The sequence below is a fragment of the Rousettus aegyptiacus genome, unplaced genomic scaffold, assembly GCF_014176215.1.
Source record: "Rousettus aegyptiacus isolate mRouAeg1 unplaced genomic scaffold, mRouAeg1.p scaffold_m13_p_16, whole genome shotgun sequence".
Lineage (NCBI taxonomy): Eukaryota > Metazoa > Chordata > Mammalia > Chiroptera > Pteropodidae > Rousettus > Rousettus aegyptiacus.
Genome location: NW_023416291.1, coordinates 53,911,801 through 53,934,787, shown reverse-complemented (window position 1 = coordinate 53,934,787; position 22,987 = coordinate 53,911,801). Strand labels below are relative to the sequence as shown.

General features: G+C 65.9%; 1 protein-coding gene across 1 annotated transcript; it reads right to left on the bottom strand.

The window, feature by feature from the left end:
* Positions 1 to 5,620: 5,620 nt before the first annotated feature.
* BTBD2 (BTB domain containing 2) lies at positions 5,621 to 22,163 on the bottom strand. Its single transcript, XM_016122580.2, is given in 10 exon segments — positions 5,621 to 6,591; positions 7,051 to 7,197; positions 7,514 to 7,601; positions 7,825 to 8,017; positions 9,771 to 9,968; positions 10,198 to 10,303; positions 11,155 to 11,311; positions 13,796 to 13,915; positions 21,777 to 22,019; positions 22,021 to 22,163. Coding segments are annotated over 10 exon segments (1,545 nt in total). The 5' UTR covers positions 22,152 to 22,163; the 3' UTR covers positions 5,621 to 6,429.
* Positions 22,164 to 22,987: the final 824 nt, after the last annotated feature.

Sequence of the window (22,987 nt, the reverse complement as noted above, 5' to 3'; positions counted from 1 at the left end):
TCTGAGCGTGGTGTCCGGTCTTTCCTAGAGGCACGGCTGAGAAGGGGTAGTGGGAGCTCATGCCCAGGCCCCTAGGAGGCAGCGACATGTGGGGTGGGTGGCCAGGGAGAAGCAGGTGACAGAGGGGTCAAGCCTGGGTTTGCTCCTGTTTTCCGGCGAGGCGCATGCTCGCGGCTGGCTCCCCTGGAGGGACAGGTGGGAGCGTGTTGGGGGGAGGGGCGTGAGCGCAGGGACGGGAGCCGGGTGTGCTGGGGGCCGCGGATGGAATGCGCCGGCGTCCAGAGGCTGACGACCAGCGTGGGGCGGGGCATGGTGAGATGGGGCCTTCGGGAGTCGGTCAGGGTGAGGTGAGGCCATGTCAGGAGGATGGGACCCCACGGTGGGACTGGTGTCCTTGTGGGGAGAGGAAGAGACCAGGGCCAACCCAGAGCATGGTCTCACGAGCCGAGGAAAACCCCCCTCCGCAGGTGGAGGCCACGGAGCCCAGGGAGATGGCCAGACCCGCCCTGTAGCATGCGGAGGCCCGAAAGCCATCGTGGGTCAGACGTTCAAACACCAAGGACAGACGTGGGTAAGGAACAACCTAGAACTGCAGCTCAAATTCAGGAAGGAAATGCGAGAAAGGAAGGATGGAGAGCAGGGCCCCAGGACTTCGAGCGAGTTGTGCGGAGGGGCCGTGGGGGCAGGGGCACCAGAGAGGAGGGGCCGGCTGCACCACCCGCGCCCGGAGGAGGCGGCACAACCGCTGTTTCAAAACTCGCTGGAGGAAGCCTTCCTGATGGAGGAGACGGCCTGGGTATCGTGTCGAAGCGACGGACCCCTGGGGAAATCAAGAGGCATCACCTCCAAGACGCAGCCTCGTAAAACAACGTTTCACAGACGACGATGGTCCTCGGGCGGATGGAACAGCATGCGGGGGCAGGAGAGTCTGTCCCCGGCTTCCTGCAGCAGACACACGCAGCTGGCCACGGGGGCCCATCAGCACTTGCGGCAGGCTCCGCGGACGGCGGAGGGGCGTCCCACCTGCAGAGGGACTCCAGGGACTGCTTCCTGTGGATTTGTCCGCAAGAGATGTCCTCAGCGTTTGGTTGCCTGAAGGCGTCTTGACTCCACCTGCACTAACGATGTCATCACCTGTGGTTTGGCTCTGGGTGTTTTGCCTGTCAGCATCTTAAAGACGTCACTCCATCGTCTCTGATGAGGGCCGACTTGGTCTTCTCCCTTTAAAGTCACGGCCCCTTTGTATCTGGCTGCTTTTAACGGTTTGTTCTTTATCTGTGTTTTGAAGTTATGGGATGATGGATGTGGTTTTCTTCGTATTTATCCTGTCGAACGTTTGCTGAGCTTTGTGGGTTGACAACTCATTCATTTTGGAAAATTCCTGCTATTATCTCTTCCAGTATTTCTTTTGCCCATTTTCTCTTTCTCCAGGACCCCAGTTACCTGTATGTGGAACTATTTTGTATGCCCCACAGGTCTCTGATACTCTGTTCTGGCTTTTCTATTTTGGGGGCATGATTTTGTCTGTCTTTGGAAATGCTGACACCCCCGACTTGCAATGGGGTGACTTCCAATTTTTCGGCTTTATGATGGTGCGAAAGTGATGCTCGTCCAGTCAGAACGGGACTTGGGCCTTTTCCCGGGCCAGCGACGTGCGCCCCGTCCCCGCGGGGCACAGGCGTGGCCGGAGGTGGTTCTGCCCACGTGCGGCTTCTGCGTGTCCCCGGCCGCTTCCGTGGCCCGGCTAAGCCGCGGCGATCGGCAGCTCGGGCCCATTAAAGGCATTTTCAGCTCGTGGTGCGTTCGGCTGACGCCGCTTCACCCGCGTTCATCCCGCCGTCTGTCGGGCGTGGCGTTCTGACCTCTGCCATCCAGTGCCTCTGAGTCGTTTTTCAGTTCTGCGGTTTCTATTTCTCTTTGCAGAGTCTCTGTTTCTCGGTTGAAATCCTCCGCCTCTTCCTGGCTCTGGCCCCTTCTCCTGCGTCTCTAACACGTTTACAAACAGGGACACTACGCTGTTCCCTGGACGCTGACCTTAACGTCGGGCCTCTGTGGGCTGCTGCCCCTTGTTGATGGGCTACGTGTCCCCCCCACCCAATTTTCCTGCACTGCGAACACTCGCACTCCGCCGCTCGCGGGCAGCCCGGGGGAGGGGCTGTCCCTGAGCCACTGCACTTAGCTCCATTTGCCCGGAGGTCAAACGCCCTAGCGGCCTGGTTTGCTCGCAGGCCCCACGTTCTGGTGGCACGTGGAGTTCTGACATGGGCGGGCCACCGCGGAGCCCCTCTGCCAGCACCAGCCCACCCCACCCCCCAGCTCCAGCAGCGTCCCGCGGGGGCCTGCCCCCAGCACGCAGGCTCAGATGCAGCTTGGGGGGCCGCCCCGCCCCGTGGGGGGCTGTCCTCTGCCCGCATCCAGCCCTCCCCCCCCCAGCACTCTCGGCGCCCACACCTCTGATGCATCTGCAGTTAACTCGTTTTTTTAATTGCGGTCCAGGACGTGAAGCTCTAATACCTGTGCACGTTGTGAAATGGCCATCGGGGCAGGGAATTAGCTCCCCCAACACCAGGTTCGGTCACCTGTTTGTGGTGAGGACGCAGAGCTGCCCTCTCCGTAAGTCTCTAGGGCACAAGACAGTGTCGTCGCCGTGCTGGACGGGCGATCCCTCAGGACTCCTCAACTGGGAGTCAGTGCCCTTGAGCCAGCCTCTCCCCGGCTGTCTGCCCTAGCCCGGGGCCACCTTTCCAGTGCTCTGGTCCTGTGAGGTCATGTGGCGTTTGCCTTTCTGGGTCAGGCTTATGTCACGAGTGGCAGTTCCTTCTTTCTGGAGGCCAAATCCTGTTCCGTGGGCCCGTGTGAACAGACCACTGTACATGTGTATCTGCAAAATACATCGTGTTTTCTTTGCAAATCGCTTTGCCAAGGCCACCGAGGTCGCGTCCGCGTCCGGCTGTGGCCGGCATGCCGCACGGAACGTGGCGGTGAGGGTCTGCCTTTGATGCCCTGGGATGCGCGCTCGGGAGGGGGTCACACGCGGTTCTGTCCCAGGTCCTTGGAGGAACTGCCGCGGTCTTCTGGAGTGGCTGCACCTGTACGTAATTTCCGGGGAGAAAGTGTCCTTTTTCGAGTACCCAGGCCTGCCCTGACGGCCATCCCCGGCCAGAGCCCGGGCCTTCGTGTGCCTCGGGCGTCTGCGGGGCCTTCGGTGGTGCCCCCTTTGCGTTCCCGATACCGGGCTCATGTTGTCTTTTTCAACGTTTTGCTATGATTTTATAAAAAAAAAAAAAAAAAGCCGATGGTCTGTTTTGTATTTCATTGTTTTCTGCTTCATTTTTGGTCTCGTTATTTTGTTCTTTGGGGGGAGGAGTTTGCTGTTAATTTTCTAGTTTCTTGAAAGTTTAGACCATCGATTCTAAACCTTTCCCAACATCTACGTAAAGTATAAATTTCCTGCTCGATTTGCTTCGGCAGGACTTGGTTTGTCACAATGGGACCCTCTCGCAGTTCCAAGGACGTCCTAATTCACACCCTTTTTTTTTTTACCCCGTTTACGGCGAAGCGCTTCTCGGTTACCAGGCACTTTGGGACTGCGTCGTCTCCTGTGACTGACACGCGGTTCGGTTCCGGGCGGTGGCAGACGCCGCACCCATGTGCGGTCGAGCCCCCTCGTCTAGGATTGCGCTGCGATGTGAGGACGCGGCCCATCCCGGCTGCCGCCCCCTGCCGCCCGGGCCCTGCTGTTCGTCCCTGTCCCGTGTGGCGACGCGGTCAGCTGCGCGCGCGCTCGGATCTGGGGCCCTCCCCACTCCGTCTGCTGGTTCTGTCCTTACAGGTGTCACTCTCCAGCTTCGGTCACAGGTTGCCCGGGGCTCGCGTGCGGTCTGTCGGCGCCTGGTTTAACTGCCCGGAACCCCAGCTGTGGCGCGTCGGCATCCAGGACCCTTGCGACCTCCGGCCGAGTTGACATGTCCTTCCGCCAGCACCGCCGGCCTGAAGTCCGCTTCCGACGCGGAGGGCTGGCGTCTGTGCGGCGTGGCGCTCGGCGCAGCCGCGTTGTCGCCGGCGTCCGGTTTTGTTTCTGCGTCCAGCCCGGCAGTCTTCGCCCTTTCACCGGGACGTTGCGAGCCGGCCGCAGCCAGCGTGACCGCCGAGACCGCTGCCTCTGTCCGCAGCCCCGCGGGCCCTTCCCCCCGCCGCCATCCGCCCCACCTCGTTCCTTTCTGAGGGCGCAGAACGCCAGGCCGCTGGCGCAGTCGCCCCTCGCCCGCGGTTTCGGCTGCCCACGGCCCGAAAGAAATGGAAAGTTCCGGAAACATTTCACAAATTTTAAGTTGCACACTGTTCTGAGGAGCGTAAGAGTCTTGCCCTCCGGCGCCGGCCCGCCCGCCTGGGACCCCCGCTCGTCCTCGGCGCTGGGATGCGTCCTGTCCATCCCTCGGTGGTTATCGGAGCCACCGACTCAGTGTCACAGGTCTTGTGCTCGAGTCGTTCTCACTCCTTACTAATGCCACTCTCACACTGACGTCGCTTTTACTACACTGTGTTGGTAGAATTATTTTATTGTTAATTTCTCACAGTTAAATTTATGATTAAACTTTATCACAGGTTTGCACGTGTAGGAAAAACAACGAACCGTGTGTATAGGTTTCCGGTGCCCACGGGGCTCATGGGACGCGCCCCCCCACGGACACGGGGGGCGGCTGCGCTTTCTCCTGGCCGAAGGTGTTCTCCTTTGGGCTCCAGCAGTTTGGCTGAATACATATTCGTTTGTTGTTGTTGTTGTTGTTGTTGTTGTTGAAATCTCGCTGTGGGTCACTGGTCTGTGAACGAGTCCTGACTGATTTGAGCCGAGCTGCCACCTCTCCACGCGCGACCCGGGCCCGCTCTCCCCCGGGGCCCCGGGGCGGGCGCCGGGCCCTTCGCGTCCCCCTCTGCGTCCTTTGCGTTGTGCTCGACCGTGGCTGTCCTCCTTGCCTTGTTTTCCGGTCCGCGAGCCGCCGCGGCCGCGGCACTGCGCTGGGGGAGCTCCCTGTTCTACTCCTCCGCTGCCTTGAACGGAGTCTCTGCTCGAACTCAATTTCCGCAACGCGTGCGGGTGTTCTCTTTTCCTCTTTCTCTGCAGTTCAGTTTCTCAGCATGCTTCGTAATTTTTAAGTGAATTTGGGCATTGTAACAACCAGCAGTGACAGGCAGGGGCCCAGGCCAGGTGACCTTCCCCCACCCAGGTGCGGCCGGGGACCTAGCCGAGCACTCATGGGTGCCTGGTACACACCTGAACAGGTGCAGAGCCCACATGATCCCTGCTGATCCCTGGGAAGGTGCCAGGAGACTCCAAAGGGCTCTGCCTGGGTGGAGCCCATGGGGTGGCCTCCCCTGCTGGTGGCTGTGGTGCTGCCCGCCCTGGGGAACCCGGGGTCGCCCCCTGCTGCACAGCAGGGGCAGGGCGTGGCCCCCGTGCGCTGCGGACGCCTGGGCGCGCGCGGGGGGGGGGGGAGGGGGGAGGGGGCGGCGGCCTGTGATGGGAGGTGGCCATTCCAGACGCGGGGGACAGCCGCGGAGCAGGCAGGGCCAGGTGCCAGCTGCCGTCCTCAGGCTCCGTGGGAAGAAGCATGCAGGTCAGTTTAGGTCTGTTTCTTTTTATTTAAAAAAATCTTTTGGGGTGTGGTGTGAGCAGGCACACCTTCCATGGCTTCCAAGAGGACACAGGTTACAGCGGGCAGCACGGGGCAAACACCAGGGGGCGAAGGGGTCGCGAGGGGCCGGGTGGTGCCCTCCAGCGCCTGTGGGCGGAGCCCACTCTGGCTGGGCGGGCAGGCAGGCGGGGACAGTTATGTACAGGCAGGTGGGTGGTGTCCTCTGGACCCATGGGCAGCGGGGAGGTGGCCACCATGGCTGCCCACAGGGTCACACCTCCCAGACAGACGGCAGAGGCCAGGAGGGGTCTGTCCAGGGAAGCTGGGGTGGGTGGGGCCTGGCAGATGGCCTGCAGGACCTGGGGTTGGGGTGCAAGACCTCCAAGTCCTACCCCTTGGGTCTTAGGCCTGCATCCTGTGGACCAGATCAGGGGGCCTGAGCGTCCCCAGCGAACAGATGAAAGGAACACAGACCCCAACCGCACATGGTAGGGAGGGCGCCCTGCACGGTCCCCTACCAGAGATGGGGCCCCGAGATGCACTGCCGTGTGCGGTCACACAAAAATGAGACGGCCTGAACGGTCCCGCCGTCGGGCAGCCGGCCAGGTGGCCCTGAGCTGCAGCAACAGCGAGCAGGTCGTCCACACCTGAGTCCTGGAGCCTGCCTCCCGGGTGAATGAGGCCAGCCCCGCCCCCTGAGGGAGGGTCCTGCGGCGTGCCCTCCCAGCTCTCGCCCTCGCCCCGCCCCTCGGAAGCGGCCGCCGGCGGGGCAGGGCCGGCAGGGAGGTGGGCGGGGCTAGGTGTAGAAGATCAGCTCCGGGATCTGGCCGTCCTCCACCGACGTGCCATTGTTGTTCCCCGCCGCGTAGCAGAAGGTGAAGCACGTCTTGGCCCCCGTCGTGGGCGACTCGTGGGTCACCTTGCGCAGGCCTTTGGTGCCATAGTGGGAGTCTGGGCCCTGCGGGGCGGGCCACACCGCAGTCAGACCCCGAGCAGCGCCTGGGTGGCGGGTGGCAGCCCCAGGGAGGCAAACCATCTACGCCCCAATAGGTGGCCCCGTCTGCCAGCCCCACACCAGTGGACATGCCTGAGTGGTGGAGTGTAGGTCAGGGTCAAGCCAGGGTCCTGGAGAGGGGTCGGGGGCCCGGCTCAGGGTCAGGTCAGATGTCAGGATCAGGGTCAAGGATCAGTCGGGGTCACATGTCACGATTAAGGTACCAGGTAGGGATAAGGGATCAGGATCAGGTCAGATGTCAGGGTCGGGGTACCAAGCAAGGGTCGGTAATCAGTTGGGGTCACATCCCAGGGTCAGGTCCTGGAGAAGGTTCCGGGATTGGAGCGGTTTGTATCTTGTTCAGGCATCAGAGTTCGCTTCAGGTCAGGGCTGGGGTCAGGGTCAGGGTTGGGTCAGACACACCTTCAGCGTGGCGCAGGCCGTGTAGTTGACGTTGGGCAGCACCTCCACCGGCTCCTTGAACATGACCCGGAAGGTGCTGGCCGAGCCATCGCAGCTGAAGCCCGTGTCGTTCTGGCCCAGAACCGTGTTGCTGTCCGTGTGGATGATCTGCGGGGGCGGAGGCGGGCCGCTAGCGGAGGCCGCCAGGCCCCCTGCCTCCGCCCACGGACCCCACAGTCCGGGAGAGCTGGGCCCTGCCCCAGGCCCCACTGCACAAGGTCCAGCTTGTGACCGCGAGGGGGCCCTTGGGGTAGAGGGCATAGTACCCATAGATTCCAGAACATTCCCTCCACTATGGGGTGTGACACCCCGCAGATCCGAGCAGGGGAGGGATGGGGCCTAGCTAGGGGTGCGGCCTGGGGCGGGGCCTGGCCTGGGGCGGGGTCTGCGGCAGGATTTGGGGCGGGGCCGGGGCCCTCAGTACCTGGATGTTCACTTGGTAATCCGTGGGCCCATGGATGGAGCCGTAGAGCCCGAAGCCAACGACGAAGATGCGTTTGTTGACGGAAAACCTGAAGGACAGAGGAGCGAGGTGCAGAACTCCAGGTGACTCCGCAACCAGCCAGGGAACACGAGCCAGGGAGCCCCTGGGGCTTCCACCCTCCCGGGTGCGGAGGCCCTGGGACCCCCAGGGTGGGGCCCACTCCCAGGGCCACCAGCATCTGCGCTCGCCGCCTCCGCCTGGCTCCGCAGGCCGCGGCGCCCCGCCCCCGGCGCCCGCCGCCCCGCGCCCACCTGATGCGGTCGCTCGTGCCGCTGTAGCCCCAGCGGCTCTCCACCTGCTGGAAGCGGTTGATGCTGCACTCCTTGCCGCGGAGGCAGCAGCGCGGCCGGTCAATGAAGTCCACCCGGGGCTTGGGATTGACGGTGAAGTGCAGGAAGAGGCTGACCACCTCCCGGTCCACAAGGATGCCCGACTGAGCAGGCCCTGCAGGCACAGGGGAGTGGGTGGGAGGGGCGAGGTCTGGCCGCGGAGGGGGCGGGCAGAACGGCCGGGGGCACCCCGGGCACTCGAGACCCGCACGGACAGGCACCTCGAATCCGCGGTATCTTTCAGAGGTGACCTCAGGTTTTCTGCAACGCGTTAGGGATCCAGGCAGCCCCGACCGAGGTGGGCGGCCCTTCCGCCCTGGCGTCTGGGGAGGGGCCCGATGCGCAGATGGGGGCTGACGCTCCGAGTCGCTGGCTCATTGGGCAAAATCCCCCTCCTGGTCCCAGGTCTCCCGACCTGCACTGGGGACCACCCTTCAGGTCTACCCCCAGTTGATAGCATGAGGCCATCGGCGGCCAAGGGTGACTCCCAGGCAGAAGTGACCCGGGGGCTCCGGCCAGGCAGCAGACACAGCGGGCCGAGGAGAACCGCGAGACGGACTGGGAGCTGGGGAGGGGGCCCCGACACAAAGGTGTGACGGCAACAGTGGGGGCCACACGCCAGCCAGGACTGACAGGGCTGGAGGCATCTGGGGGGCGGAGCCAGGGCACACCCCGCCCATCACCTCCGGCTCTGGGACAGAGCGCAGGACTCGGGCCTGGGGCTTCACGAGGGTCATCGTCTACCAGCTCCAAACCCACTTCTACAGGAGACCAGCTGCGGCATCGCTCACGGCCCCTCAGCCCCACACGACAGGGACCCTCACGGCGAGACAGCTCAGTGAGTGAGGAACACGTGGACGCAACGCGAGGCTGACCACCGCCGCTTTTAATCTCTGCAGAAGATGCGCACCGAACCGGGCGCGAGGCCCCTCCCGTGCAGCACAGGGCTGGGAGGGGGTTTCGGCCTTCCCTCTATTTTCTACTGAGACCCTCAAAGAGAAGGTAAGATGCCAAGGAATCCTCTGAAACTCAGTGAGTGACAAAGGACAAGCCCCGGGGGACCCGCAGCAGAAGAAGAGGGGCAGAAGGCCTACCTCGAACCCAGGGGTCACGCACACTGTCCCTCCCAGAGCTTTCCCGCTCAGGGGAGGGGTGGGAGGGGCTGGATCTTCCGGGGGTTGGTTAGGTGGGCCACGTCGCAGGCCTGAGACCCTGGGGGACTGGCAGCCAGGGGGGCTGGGAGACCTCGAGGAGAACAGGTTTGGGGTGAAAGCCAGGCAGGGCTTCTGCATGTGTCTCGGCACAGGACAGTCCAGTGCTGTACCCGGGGACCTCCCAGGGGACAGGGCCATTTCTTGGGACATCTGTGGTCCTCATGACTGAGAGTGGGGGCCAGGGATGATGTCCAACAGCTGCAGTGCCCAGGATGCCCCCAGAGAAGGGCCCAGCCCCAGGGTCCCCAGAACACGGATGTTCTGAGGCATCACCCCGGCACTGATGTAGTGCTGGACCACCACATAAAACGTGGCCAGCCCGCCCGCAGGACCGGGCACTGCACCGCCGGGGACAGACAGGGCGGCGGCCGCTCAGGACCGCCCACAGCATCCCCATGGCCCCAGCCCCCAAGGATGTGAGGCAAGACAGGGCCCCTCATGGCTGGTGCACTCACACACGCGCGTGAGCACGGGGGACACAGGGAGGGACACGTGGGGGCGCACAGCGGGCAAACGGCGTCTGCGCTCGTGCCGTCTTTGCGCTTCCTGTCAACACGGCACGGAGGGGCACACCCCTGTTCCTGGCGGGGCTCTCGGCCGACGTCCCTGGAGGCCACGCCCCCCGCCCCCCGCCCCCCTGCGCCTTGGGCTTACCTGCGGCGAACTCCTCGATCGTCATCAGCGGGAAGCGGATGAGGGCCAGCGCCTCGCCCAGGACCTTCCGCTTGTTCTCGGGCGTCACCTGCAGCTGCTGCCGCTGACACTCGGCCTCGGACCAGCGGACCACGGCGTTGAACAGGCGCACCTCGCGGACGCCCAGCGTGTCCCGCTCCAGGACGGCCACCAGCGTGTCTGCAGGGGACGGGCCGCGTCAGCGCGGACGCCGCGGCCCCAGCCAGGGGTCATCGCGCAGCACGCACGGCCTCTGCCGGTGCTGGGGAACGAGGTCACAGCACCGACGACAGGGTCGCGTGGGCCAGGCAGAAGCCTGGCCGGCGAGGCCGCGCGCACAGACCCGCGGCTGGGGCAGGGGCGCGCCCACCGCGCCGGAGGCTGGCGGGGCCCCCGCCGCTGGCCTCACCGCGGTCGATGTCCGTGAAGCCCTCCGCGGCGATGGCGTCGGCCGTGTTCTTGTCGATGTTCTCCAGGCACAGGCTGGCCAGCTGCGGCTCGTCGAAGAGGCGCGCCTGCGCAGGGCGGCACGTCAGCGCCCGGTCTCGGCCCTCGGTGCCTGGGCGCCCACAGGCTGTCGTGCAAGGGGCCGGCCGCAGCCACGGGCTGAGCGAAGCCCTGCCAGGGCCCCCTCTAAACGCCGTGGCACCCAGCGACGGACGGCTGCGGGCATGGTGGGCAGGGCTAACCCCGGGGAGGCGCGCCCAGGCCCCTCGAGAGGGCCACGGACGACCAGCGGGACACGGAAGTCTGTACCTGAGACTTGCTGCGTCAGGAACCATGCCTGGGGTGGGGGGGCCAGGGAGGGGACACCCGGACTCGGTCCGCCCAGAACGCCTGGGCGCGCACTGTGCTCAGGGCCTGGCCAGGGGACCGCACGCGGCCACAGCCCTCAGCAGGTGGCTGGGAACAGCCCCCACGTGACAGTCCGGGCTCTGGCCCTTCAAAGCAACTCAGGGAGGTCAGAGCCCAAGGCAAAGAGCTGGCAAATCCAACTTGTCTGGAGAGGACTGAGACTGTCCTGGGAGGGGGCCTCCACCTGTGCCCAGGTCCCTCCTGCCTCTCCAGCCCGCAAGGCAATCTGGCTGAGCACACAGAGCCCCAGAGACCTTCTCAAAGAAACAAAGGCAACTGCCTTTCTCCCCACACCTGAGCCCTGAAAAACGGCGCCAGAGCCCGCGGGAAACCTACAGCCAAGGATCGCAGACGAGCCGCCGAGGCCGCTCAGAGACAGGGGCCAGGGCGGGGGCGGGGCCCTCTCCCTGGCGCAAAACTTGAGGGACCCTGGGGCTCAGAGCCGCGCAGCCAGCCTGCCGCCCCCGCCCCCCTAGCCCCGCCCCGCCCCCTAGCCCCGCCCCCGCCGCACCTGCGTCAGCAGCATGAAGGCGTTGTCCGCCCGCAGGTTCTTCTTCAGGAACTCCACGCAGTGCGCCTCCAGCGCGGGCACCGCGTACTTCTTGGCGGTGTAGAGCGTGGTCATGACAGTCTCGGGCCCGATCTGAACCTCATCCGAGTAGAGGAACCTGGGCGGGGCGGGCGGCCGTGAACAGGGGCTGTGGCTCCACTCCGTCAGACCCGCACCGGCCCCCAGCCACTGGCCCAGCCCTAAGGAACCTTCCAGAACCAGCATGTTGTTCTCAGCCCCGCAGACGGGACCCCGCCAAGGCCATTACCAGTGAAAACCAGCGAGAGGTCAAACCACCCAGTCTCCACCCGGAAAACACGTCTACACCGCAGGCCTGCTGCTTTCCCGTGGGGGGCACCAGGGCCAACGGCCACTATGAAGGCCAGGGGCACGGGACGTTTCCACACGTCCAGACACACGCGGCAGGCAATTCGAGGACCGGAAGTGGCAGCCTGAACCGCAGACACTCGTGGACGGGCGACCCCCACCACCGCCGGCGTCCAGACGTGGGCGGGAAGCCGGCGAGACCGCCGCTGGGGGACGTGCAGTGCCAAGCAGCCCGGTCCCGCCCCAGTGCGCCGGGAGCCCATACTGCCCAGCAGCTGGAGTCCGTGGGGCAGGCAGACTCTGCACCCCAGGAGGCCGGGGATGCCGCTCGACACCCTGCAGCGCCCGCCACGGCACCCAGAGTGACCTGCCCGATGTCAGCGTGGGCAGCCGGCAGGACAGGCCCTAACACACCGAGGAGACAGCCGGGAGGGCGACTCGGCCGTAGTGGTCAAAGCCGCTCTCCCTGAGGCAGGGTTTGCCAAACTGCAGCCCGCTATCCCTTTTTGGTTTTTTTTAATAAGTGACACTCATTTTCGTAATTACGGTAAAACACATCAAATGCACCATCCCGACCGTTCGTAAGTGCCCAGCTCAGTGGCCTGAAGCACGTTCGCGGGTCGTGCAGCCATCCGCCTCCAGGACGTTCTCGTCGTCCCAAACTGACCGTCCCCTGTCCCCATTACACACTCCCTTCCCTCCCCTCCATGTGTGGGGGCACGAAGGACGTGTCCCTCTGTGTCTGGCTGGTGTCACTGAGCACGGTGTCCCCCAGGCCCGCCCGCGCTGCGGCAGGCGTCAGGACACCCGTCCTTTTCAGGGCTGAGCCACGCTCCGCTGTCTGGAGGGACCTCACCGTGTCCATCGCCTGTCTGGGGACACTGGGCTCGTGTCCACCCTCTGGCCACGGCGCGTCCTGCGGCTGTGTGCAGGGCAGGGGGCGCTTCCGTCTGCGCTGGGCTCTCGGTGCCCCTGGGCTCCCAGCCGTGGAGTTGCTGGGTCAGACGGTGACTCCGTTTACCCTGTGAGGGCCCCGCAGACGGTCCCCACAGCGGCTGCCCCGCCTCACCCCCCGCCGGACACGGGGCCCCGACACCCCCATGGCCTTGCTGGCTCCTTTCTGTCACTTTTGTAATAGCCGTCCTAGTGTGAGGTGACATCTTAGTATGGTTTTGTCACTTTTGCTGACAAAGCGTTGCTGGCACACAGCCCTGCCCGCCGACGGTTCCGGCTGCGTCTGTGGTCACAGGGCCGAGGGCACCGGGCTGGGGGAACCATGGAGAAAGGCGCGGCGCGGCCGGGCTCGGCCCCCAGCGCTGTGGCTGGAGGGCGCGGGGCGGCCACAGCACCCACGACGTCCGACGCAGTGGGCGGTCACGGGGCCGCCGCTGACACACGGACCCCCGCCGGCGAGCCGAGGGCGCGGGCGGCGGGCGGCGGCGGCCCAGGGCCGGCCCGTGCCTCCGTGCTCCTGCTGCGCGCGCCTGGGCCGCCTTCCTCGCTGGGAGGAAGGGAGCAAACTCTGTGTTCAAAGAGACATTTAAAGTGTTCGGGGTCACCTTCAGTCGCCCACGGCGAGGGACTCCCCGTATCCCGGGAGCCCGCTGGGCAAGGAGAAAGGTGTGGACGTTCCCCAGTCACCCCGCTGGCCAGCCAGGGCCAGGTGTCACCCTGCCGTGGCGCCCCAGCCTCTCGGCCGAGGTGGCCCCACGTCCTGCGACTGTGGGACGGCCCCCCTCCCCGGGCGCTCACTGTACTTGAGAAAAAATTCTGAAACTTAAAAAGAAAAGAGGCAGGTGGCATTTACAAGTCTCACCTCATGGTGCCTTAACTGTCGACTAGCAAGGATCAAAACGAGGGGCCTGGACACACCCTACACAAGTCACGGACGGACCCCAAAAACGACGCTCAGTGAGAAGCCAGACACAGAGGCCATGTGGTGTGATTCCACTGACGTGTGTGGAGAGGGGGAGCAGGGGCGTGGGTGCCGGGGCTGGGGGTGCTGCTGGTGAGGCCCCGGTCTCCCTTCTGGGGCGCTGGGGGCACGGCCCTGTGAATATACTAAAGGCCACTGAGCTGCACACTTTAGATGAGTGGATTGTTCGGCATGTGAATTACATCTCCGTTAAAAATACAAAAGTTAAAACGGGGTGGGGCCTCCAGAGGCCCCCTTGCCGTGGAAGCAAGTTCTAGAAGCCTCTGGAGAGCCAGGTCCTCGTTTCCCCCCACCCCACCCCGAGCCCCCCACGCCCCGGGCGCTGTGGCCGGGTCTTACTTGAGCAGTGCCAGGAAGGCGGCCGGCTCCACGTCGGGCAGCTCGATCTCGGCGGACGTGGTGGCCATGCCGCCGTTGAACATGGCGTCGAAGACGGCGCTGCCCACGGCCAGCACAAACCTGCGCGGAGAGAAGGCCTGGCCACCGTCCACGCGCCCTGCCGGTCCCAGCCGCCCCGGCTGGGGCAGGGGCTGTGAGGCGAGCGTCCCTGCCGGAGGCGCTGGGCGGCGACTCCCCTGCCGGCAGTCACCAACACACCGCACCCAGGGCCCCCCTCCATCCCCACCCCACTCGCTCGGCGCTGGGGCCCCCTTCATGGAGGGACACGTGGGCCAGGCTGAGTCCGCGGGGAGGGGTGTTGGGGCTGTGGGGGCCTCCCCCACCCCAAACCTGCCCATCTCTCCCAGTTCGAGAGGCAGGAAGGCCCAGGGGGGCGAGGACTAGCTCTGAGGGGCCCCTGGCTTCCCTACCGGCCAGAGACCCCATGGTGACCACGCTCAGGATGGGGCCGCCTGCCCCCAGGCCTGCGAGGCCCATGTCACACCCCCCAGGGTCCACACTGGGCAACCACCCACCCAGCTCGGACGCCTCTGTGGTCAGGTGACACCAGCGGGCAAGACAGCCAGCCCCACGTGACTGTCGGAGCCCTGCCCGGGGAGGCCCCCCCACCGCGCGCAGGGCACCCCTCCCCCAACTCGCACCTCCTTCTCCATCACAGGGTACCTGTCCCCAGCCCTGCCAGGCCCTCGCCTGGCCCAGCTGGCCCAGGATTCAACTGCCCCCCAAGGGCCAGACCGGAGACAGAGGGCCAGGTGGGCAACCTAGTGTCGTGGGGGGAGTAGTGTGCCCCAAAACTCATGTCCGGCTGGAAACAGGGTCTTTGCAGGTGTAATCAGCTAGAATGAGGTCACACTGGGGTGGCCCTGACCCAGTGACGGTTCCTCACAAGAAAAGGGGAACCTGGACTCAGACGCACAGGGACGGGCCCCGTGACAATGGAGGCAGAGACGGGCAATGAGGCCACGAGCCAAGGGACACTGGAATCCCAAGAGGCTGGGACAGGCAGGAAGGCCCCACGACATCTGGATCTCAGAGGTCTGGCCCAAGAACCAGGGGCATGGACGCCCACGTCCACCCACCCGCCTGGGCCAGGCCTGTGAGAGAAACGGCCAACGTCGCACGGCCAGGGCCCTCGGCGCCCTCAGCGGCAGATGCGGTGGCAGACCCTAGACCCCAGAAAGGCCACCAGGCCTGAGGGGTCTGTCCCACCTCCAAGGCTCCTGCAGCCCCGGCCCCTGACCCTCTGGTCACATGCCATCCTGGCCTTTGGGTCTCCGCGTCTCGGCTGAGACCGGCGCCTCTCCCCGGGCGCCTTGCTCGCTCCGGCCTCCGCCTCGGGCCTCCGCTTCGGCTGCCCCCACGTGCCCCTCTGCCAGCTCTGCCAGCAGAATGGCAAGCACACAGACGGCACAGGCAGACGCGGCCTCGCCCGCGAGGCCGGACAAGGGCGAGAGCTGACGGGCAGCTGTGGGAACGTCAGAGGTGCAGCCACTGTGGGAGGCCGTCTGGCGGCCCCTCTGATGGTGACGCGGCAGCCGCCACCTGGCCCAGCAGCTGCACGCCCAGGTGTCTGCCCCAGGGGAAGACGCGCCGTGTGCAAACTGCACAGCCAGCTCCACGGCAGCTGAGACGCGGAGAAGCCCCAGGCGCTGGCAGCAGGGGCCGCAGGTACTTCCAGACAGTGGGGCACGGCCCAGCCCTGAAAAGGTCAGGCATCCTGCGGCCTGCCGCAGCACGGGCAGGCCTGGGGGACACGGTGCTCAGCGACGCCGGCCAGACCCAGGAGGGCACGTCCTGTGTGCTCCCACTCACGGGAGGTCCCCGAGGAGTCAGAGGCAGAGAGGACGGTGGAGCCAGGGGCTGGGGGGGGGGGTGACGGGGACAGAGAGTCAGCGTGGGACGATGAGGAAGCTCTGGAGGTGGACGCTGGGGACGGCTGCACGGCCTGAGTGTGCCTCAGGCCGCCGAGCTGCGCCCTCGACAGTGGTTACGATGGTCAAGTTTACGTCATGTGCATTTTATCATAGTTTTTTTTTTAATGCGAAGAAGACCTGGACAGATAGTTCTCCAGAGAGGACACAGACGTGGTCAACAGACGCATGAAGAGATGCTCAGGGTCACTAATCACCAGAGACGCAAACGAGACCTCCGGGAGGTCGCCCCTCGCGCCCCGTCGGCGGGACCGCGAACGGAGCAGCCACTACGGACCCGGTGCGGACGCGCCTCAGGCAGGTGACGAAGGACCTGCCTTCTGGCCCGGCAGCTGCACCGCGCGGTGTCCATCCAAAGAAAGCCGGAACAGTACTTTGTAAAGGTCTACGCACCCCACATTCACGGCGGCACAGTTTACAATGGCCAGGACGGGGAGCCGCCTAAATGCCCATCGGCAGACGGCTGGACCAAGAAGTTATGGTTCGTCCGTACGATGGAACATGACTCAGCCATTAGAACGGTGAAACCCTGCCACTTGCAACGACATGGATGGACCCAGAGGTTACCATGCTGAATGAAGTAAGTCAGGGAAGAAGGGTTACCGTGTGAATTCACGTACATGCAGAACCTAAGGAACGGAAAGAAGAAACTAACCACAACTAGACTCGCGGACACAGAGGACAATCTAGTGGCGGACAAGGGGGGGGCGTGGGGGCTGGGGGAACGGGGCGAAGGGCTAAAGTGCGGCCTAGTGGCGACGGACGGCCACGGGGACGGGGCGGACTCGGCGCGGGAACGCAGCGAGGGCGGGTGCAGAGCTGGCGGGAAGACGGTGATCAAGGGGGTCGCCTCGTAAGTTTCGCAAATGTCTAAGCAACGTCCTACAGACTGGAAAGGGACGATAGATAAAACCAAATGCCAAAAAGAAAAAAAAAAGAAAAAGTGACATTCATAGGAAAAAAACAAAATCAGGTGACAGGCTGAAGTGTGCCAAACGGTGCCGCAGACTGACCCGGGTGGGAGGCTGGAAGGCCGCGCCCGCCTGTCCTCGGGTCCTCACCGGAGACGGGGCAGACGGGCCTCCTGGCGCAAGGCGCCGAGGACGCCCACCACTGCTCCCCACGCAGGGCGCAGAGGGGACAGGCGGGCCTCGGCCAGCTGGAGGAGACGCCTTGACATCAGGCCAGACAGACGAGGGGCGGTCGTGTGACCAGAGCCTCCGTGCCCCAGGCACAGTAACAGTGACAGCCGTGCACACGGGGAGCGGGCCGGCGCCCGAGGGGAAAGAGCGCGGCTGGCGTCTGCAAGGACGCGGCAGAGCTGAGCCACGCCCGCCCCTGACTTCCCCAAAGTGACCTTCAGGGACCCCTCGGGCGGCAGCGGGCGCGGCACATGCCCTTGGGGGCACGTGGACCGCTCACTGCACAGGGCGGCCCGCACGCGGGGCCACACACGCGCCCGGAGCACCCCAAACGCCTCTCCTGAGGCGCTTTTTACGACGTGCCGAGCTGCTGGGAGTCGTGGCGGCAAGGACGAGCCTGACAGTCCTTGCTCAGAAACGCCAGGCCACGTCCCGGGTCACCCCCAGGACCCGAAACTCCTAAAAACAGCAAAACTGGAGCGACAGAAAGCAGACGGGTGAGCGGCGGCCAGGGCCCGGGGTGGGGGCGTCCTCACACTGGGGGGCATAAACTCGACACAGCCGGCCGGCAGCTGAAACCGGCCCAGGTCCAGCTAAGCGGACTGGGCCACACTGCCCGACTCTGACCTGGTCGCTGAGAGTGTGGGCACCAACCTCGGTGACCGCACGCAGCCCCGGGAAGCGCCCAGCGGGCTGCTGATGGCCACGCGGGGCGGCTCACATCCACACTAAAATTAAACTAAAGGTTCAGGTCCTTGGCTGTGACGGTCACACTTTAAGGGCCCGGCGGCCACGTGTCACCAATACGGGACAGCGCAGTTCTAGGATGCCCCATCGTCACGGTGTCGTCTACTGCACGGGGCCAGGACACAGAGCCAGCTGAGCAAGCATGAACACCGAGAGGGTGTTCGGGAAGACACCGTCCGAACCCCAGGGAAATAACTGAGCCCCCGAAGCCACGAGTTCCCGGCACGAACCAGCTGGCACGCGGCAGAGAACGGGTCTCGACAGAGGACAAACACCCGAGCAAAGGCCGGGCCGCACGCCGCACGGAAGCCCCGCAGTGGCGGAGACCACACAACTTCCGCAGGGCACCGCGTGAGTGCTCCGGCCACACGGAGACGGAGGTCACGTCCGAGGCACAGCCCAGCCCGGTCTCCCCAGCCCTGCGGCATCTCTGGCAAGACCGAGTCCCCCGAAACTCCTTCAGCACTTGCCAAGTGGGTTCTGAAGATCGAAGGGAACCACGAGGCCAGGGTGCGGGGCGGGGACGCAGTCCGGCCCACCACCTGCTCCTGTAAATAAAGTTTTATCGGCACACGGCCACACGCGTACATTCACACGCCACTGTTTTCGCGCTGCGGAGGCGAAATGGAGCTGTTGGGACGGAGACCGCTTGGCCCGCGGGAAGCGTCTGCCGCAGGGCTCTCCTCTGCAGGGCGAGGGCGAGGGCGGCTGCCGGGCGGAGCGGCGGACGGACCGTGACCGAGTCCGGAAGGCCCGCTGTGTCTGCCAGACCGGCCGAAAAAGCCTCGGCACACAGAAGGACGGGAAGCGCTACCTCTGCAATTCCCGACACACACCGCTGAGCCACCGTCACCCAAAAAGGCGTCGCCGGACGGAGAACACACACCTTCGATCCCGGCGGGTTGGCCGACATGCATTTACCGAGCACCCACTGCACGCCGGCCCTTTCCCAGGCACTCGGGGTACAGGATGGGAGGGGACGGGCAAAGCCTTGCTCGCGGCGAGCCGATGACAATGACAGCAGGACACGGGTGCCAGGCTGAGTGAGGAGGGAAACGGCGCGGGGCGGGGGAACCGCAGAGTCCACGGGGAGGACATGTGACGGGAGCCGGCCCGGGCCAGCCCCCTGCTGCCGCTCGCCTCACTCGGCCCTGTCCTGAGCTCAGGGGCCACGCTGGGCCCCGGCGGGGACCCCCCCGAGCCAGGCTGGGAGCCAGGGGTCCAGACCCCGCCCGGAAGTCAACGAAAGCCCTCCCCCACAAGCTTGCCTCCTACAGGCCACCGCGGGCCTCGTTCCCATGTCGCCGGGTCTGGTGCTAACGTCCTCTTTCTGCTCCAGGACCCCGCGCGGAACCCCGCCTGGCGCCTCGGCGGCACCTCGGCGTCCCCGGCTGGGACAGCGGCTCTGCCTGCCCCGGTTTTCCGGCTCAGGGAGCGCAAGCCGTGTCCTGCAGGGGTCTCGGCTGTGCTGGGTATTTGCTCATGGTCAGACTGGACAGACGGGTCCCCGGGGCTGCAGACTGGCGGCCTGAACAAGGGAACCACCCGCTCAGGGGCAGACGACCACGCCCGAGGCAAGGTCACGGGCCGCACCCTCCCGAGGGCCCCCGGCGCCCCAGGCCTGCGGCCGCGTCACCCTGGTCTCTGCCTCCGTGTCACCCTGGTCTCTGCCTCTGTCGTCACGTGGCGCCTGCTCTGTTTCTCATGAGGACACTTGTCATTGGACTCAGGGCCACCCAGAGAAGCCAGAACGAGCCTGTCTCGAGACCCCTAATCACACCTGCAAAGCCTATTTTCCAAAATGTTCCCATCCATGGGTTCTGGGGTGAACATGGGAACCTGTCTTCTGGGAGACACCATTCAACCCACTACTCGCTGGGCTTGTGGGTTTGGGGGGCGAGCACACCCAGGTGAGGCGCCCATGCTGCCACACCCCACCAGGGGTCCCCGACACGCACACGTCACCCCGAGGTGGACCCCGACCTCCGGGCTGAGGGACCCGTTTTCCACTCTGATCTCCACACAGGGTCCCCAAAGCCCCCGGGAGGGGTGGGAACAAGGCCGGCGAGGGGTGGGCGCCTATGACCAGGCCTCCCCCACTGGCCCCGCATGCACGTGGTCACTAGCCGCGGGAGCGGTGTGGGCCAGGTCCCCGCCTTTACCACACTCTGGTCCTCAAGCAGCCTTGGGCCACCGCCACAGCACCTGGTGGGGTCACAGGGTCCAGCGGCCCATCCAGTGCATAGGTGGGGAAACTGAGGCACAGCAAACCCCGGGTCGCTCATGGAGCAGTCAGCCACCTGACCACTGCCCGTAAAATTTTAACAATCCATACGAAATAATAACCCAAAGGCTAGAAAGGAAGGAGAAGGACTAGAAGCTTCGACCAGGTGATCCGCAGGGTGGGGCAATGGGAGGGGCGCCATCGGCCCGGACCCCACATCCTCCCGACACTAAGCACACGGGGTCGGGGGCTCTCGGGGCCCAGGGGGACAACTGATGACTGCGGGGACCCGCCCGGTGTGCCAGTGAAGTCAGGCAGAGGGCCACCCGGAGACACGGGCCTCATGAAGCCACCAGCACAAGAAAGGGGCCCACTGGTCCGGCAGTGGGTTCGGGGTGCACCCAGCAGCGCTGGCCTCCCTGACCCCATGAGGGGTGGCTCCTTGCCGCCATTCCTGGCGGCCCTCCTCCTCGTCCACACGTGGCCCCTGGGCGCCCCGCCCATCACTGCGGCCCCTGCAGGGCCGTGGCTCACAACACTTCTGGCCACCTCTCCGGGGAGTCCACCGCAGCCCCTCCAACACCACGCCTGTCCTCCCCTGGGATGCTCACGCCAGGGGTCCGGGAAAGCCCTGGCACGGCCCGCCACTCTCCCTCACCCACCAAGCCACCCCCTCCCGTCACTGGGACCTGTCTCCCTCAGAGAAGATGTCCTCACGTCTGCTGTCCCCACCAAGCTGGCGTCTCCCGTGGCATCTGTCCAGTCCCACCCTTCAAAGCAGAGGTCACTGCAGCTCAGAGAGCCCCGCACCCCCGCCCCGCCTGGCCCCTCTGGTCCCCCAGCCTCCCACCTCCGACCAGGAGTCCCCCACTGCCCTCAAGCAGAAACCCTGAGGTCCCCCCACCGGGTGGGGCACCCAGCCACGCCCCTCAGAGGCGGGTGGGCCCGGGTCCTCCTCCACAGGATTTAGGAGCAAGCGGGCAGAGGGAGGCGGGGTCGCCAGGGACTCACAGGGGCAAACCAACCAGCCCCTTACTCCAAGCTTGGGGGACGTGGGCACATGCAGGACAGGGGAGGGAGGAGCCCGCGGAGGTTCCGGGGGCCCAGCCACAGGCCTGGAACCTTCCGCGGACAGGAATCCAGACCCGACTGCGCATAAATAACAAAAAAAAAAAAAAAAAAAAAAGCCAGAAAGACTCTGGAAGGTACAAGTTAAAGGCCACACGTCAGAAGTGGGAGGACCCTCACAGCAGGCAGGGGACCCTCCGAGCAGAGGCAAGAATCCCCCAGCTCCATACCAGCGTAGAGGCCCAGGGAGCTTTCCCCACCAAAGTCCCAGGGGTGCAATGGGGGGCACGGTCGGAGGGACCCGGATGGGCCCTAGACTGACAAAGGGCCCTCTTCCAGAGGCCTGGGGGCTGCGGTGAAGGGGGTGTCGGTGTCAGCGACTGAGCAGGGTCAGGGGACTAGGGGTGTCAGCGAACTGGGGGTGTCAGGGGACTGGGGTGAAGAGACGGAGGTGGGGGGAATCAGAGATTGAGCAGGGTCAAGTCGCTGGGGGTCACGAAGCGAGAAGAGGGTCAGGGGGCCGGGGGTCACTGTGGGGGCCATGTGGTTCGGAGTCGTGGATCCTGGGTTTATGAGGCAGGAATGGGGGGGGGTCGCAGACAGGAGAGGACTCCGTGGAGGAGGTCGCTGGGCCAGGGTGGCTGGCCCGGGGCTGGAGGAGTCGGGTGGGGGTCGCAGGACCCGGAGACGGGCTGCGGCGGCAGGGTGGGGGCGTCTCCGATGGAGGTGGACGCGCGGGGGTCCCGGGGCCGGGGAGGGCCGGGGCCGGGGGGCTGCGGGGGTGCGGGACGCGAGCGGGCGCGGCCCACCTGTGCGCCGGGATGCGCTGCGCGCCGAGCCCCTTGCCCACCAGGAAGTGCACGTCGCACAGCACCTCGTTGTTGAAGAGGAAGGCGAAGCGCTCCTGCACCGTGGGCTTGGTGGCCTGCCAGTTGTACGCGGGCTCGCGCAGCAGCGCCGCCGCCCCCGGCTCCTCGGCCGCCCGCTCCGCGCCCGCCGCGGCCTGCGCGCCCGGCCCCGAGCCCGGCGGCGGCGCCCCGGGGGCGGCGGGGGGCCGGGGCGGCGGCGGCGGCCGCGTTGCCGGGGGCGGCGGCGGCGTTGGCGCTGGGCCCCGGGCCGCCCGCCGCGCCCGCACCGACCCCCGGCGGGCACGACGCGCGGCCGCCGCTGCCTCCCGCCGCCATCTTGTCGGTGCGGCGCCCGGGGCGGGCGGGGGAGGGGCGCGCGGGGGGCGGGGCCGGGGCGGGGCGGGGCCGGGGGCGGGGGGCGCGAGGGAGGGGGAGACGGGGAGGGGAGGGGCGACGGGGAGGGGAGAGGGGAGGGAGGGGCGCGCGGGGGGGGGGAAGGCGCGGGAGGGGGCGGGGCGGAGCGAGGGAGGTGGAGGGGGAGATGGGGAGGAGGAGACGGGGAGGGAGGGGCGCGGGGCGGCCCGGACCCCGGACCCCGGACCCCGGACCCCCGCCGGTGGACCTGGGAGCGCTCTCGGTGGATCTGCCCCGGACCCCCGACGGGGATCCCAGCCCTTCCGCCCCCCTGGAGCCCTGGCCCTCAGACCGGGGACAGCGGAGCCTAGACCCTCAGTCCCAAGCCCCAACCGCAGGCCATAGATCCCGGACTCCAGGCACTGAACCCCAAACCTTGGACCCCAACCCTCAGGCCTGCTGGTCTCCTGCCCAGCAGAGAGGCCCCCACGTACAGGGGGTGCGAACTGGGGCCGGGGAGCAGCCCCGTGGGCCCGGCCCCGCAGCCCGCAGCCCGCAGCCCGCAGCCCAGGCCAGCACCGCCTCCCACGCTGCGTGCGTGGAAAGCAAGGGCGGGAACTTGGAGCTGCCCGAACAGAGGCAAGAAGGGGACACCCGCCGCCGTCCCGCGGACAGCTAGTGTTAACACTTCGGCGTTTCTTTGTCTCTGCTTCGTGCTTTTTGTTTTGTTCTGTTTTTGTTTCGTGTTTTACAAAGAGTTGACTCTCCCTACGTGGTTGGGACCACTCTGAATAGCTGTCGCTTGGCAAAAGGGCATC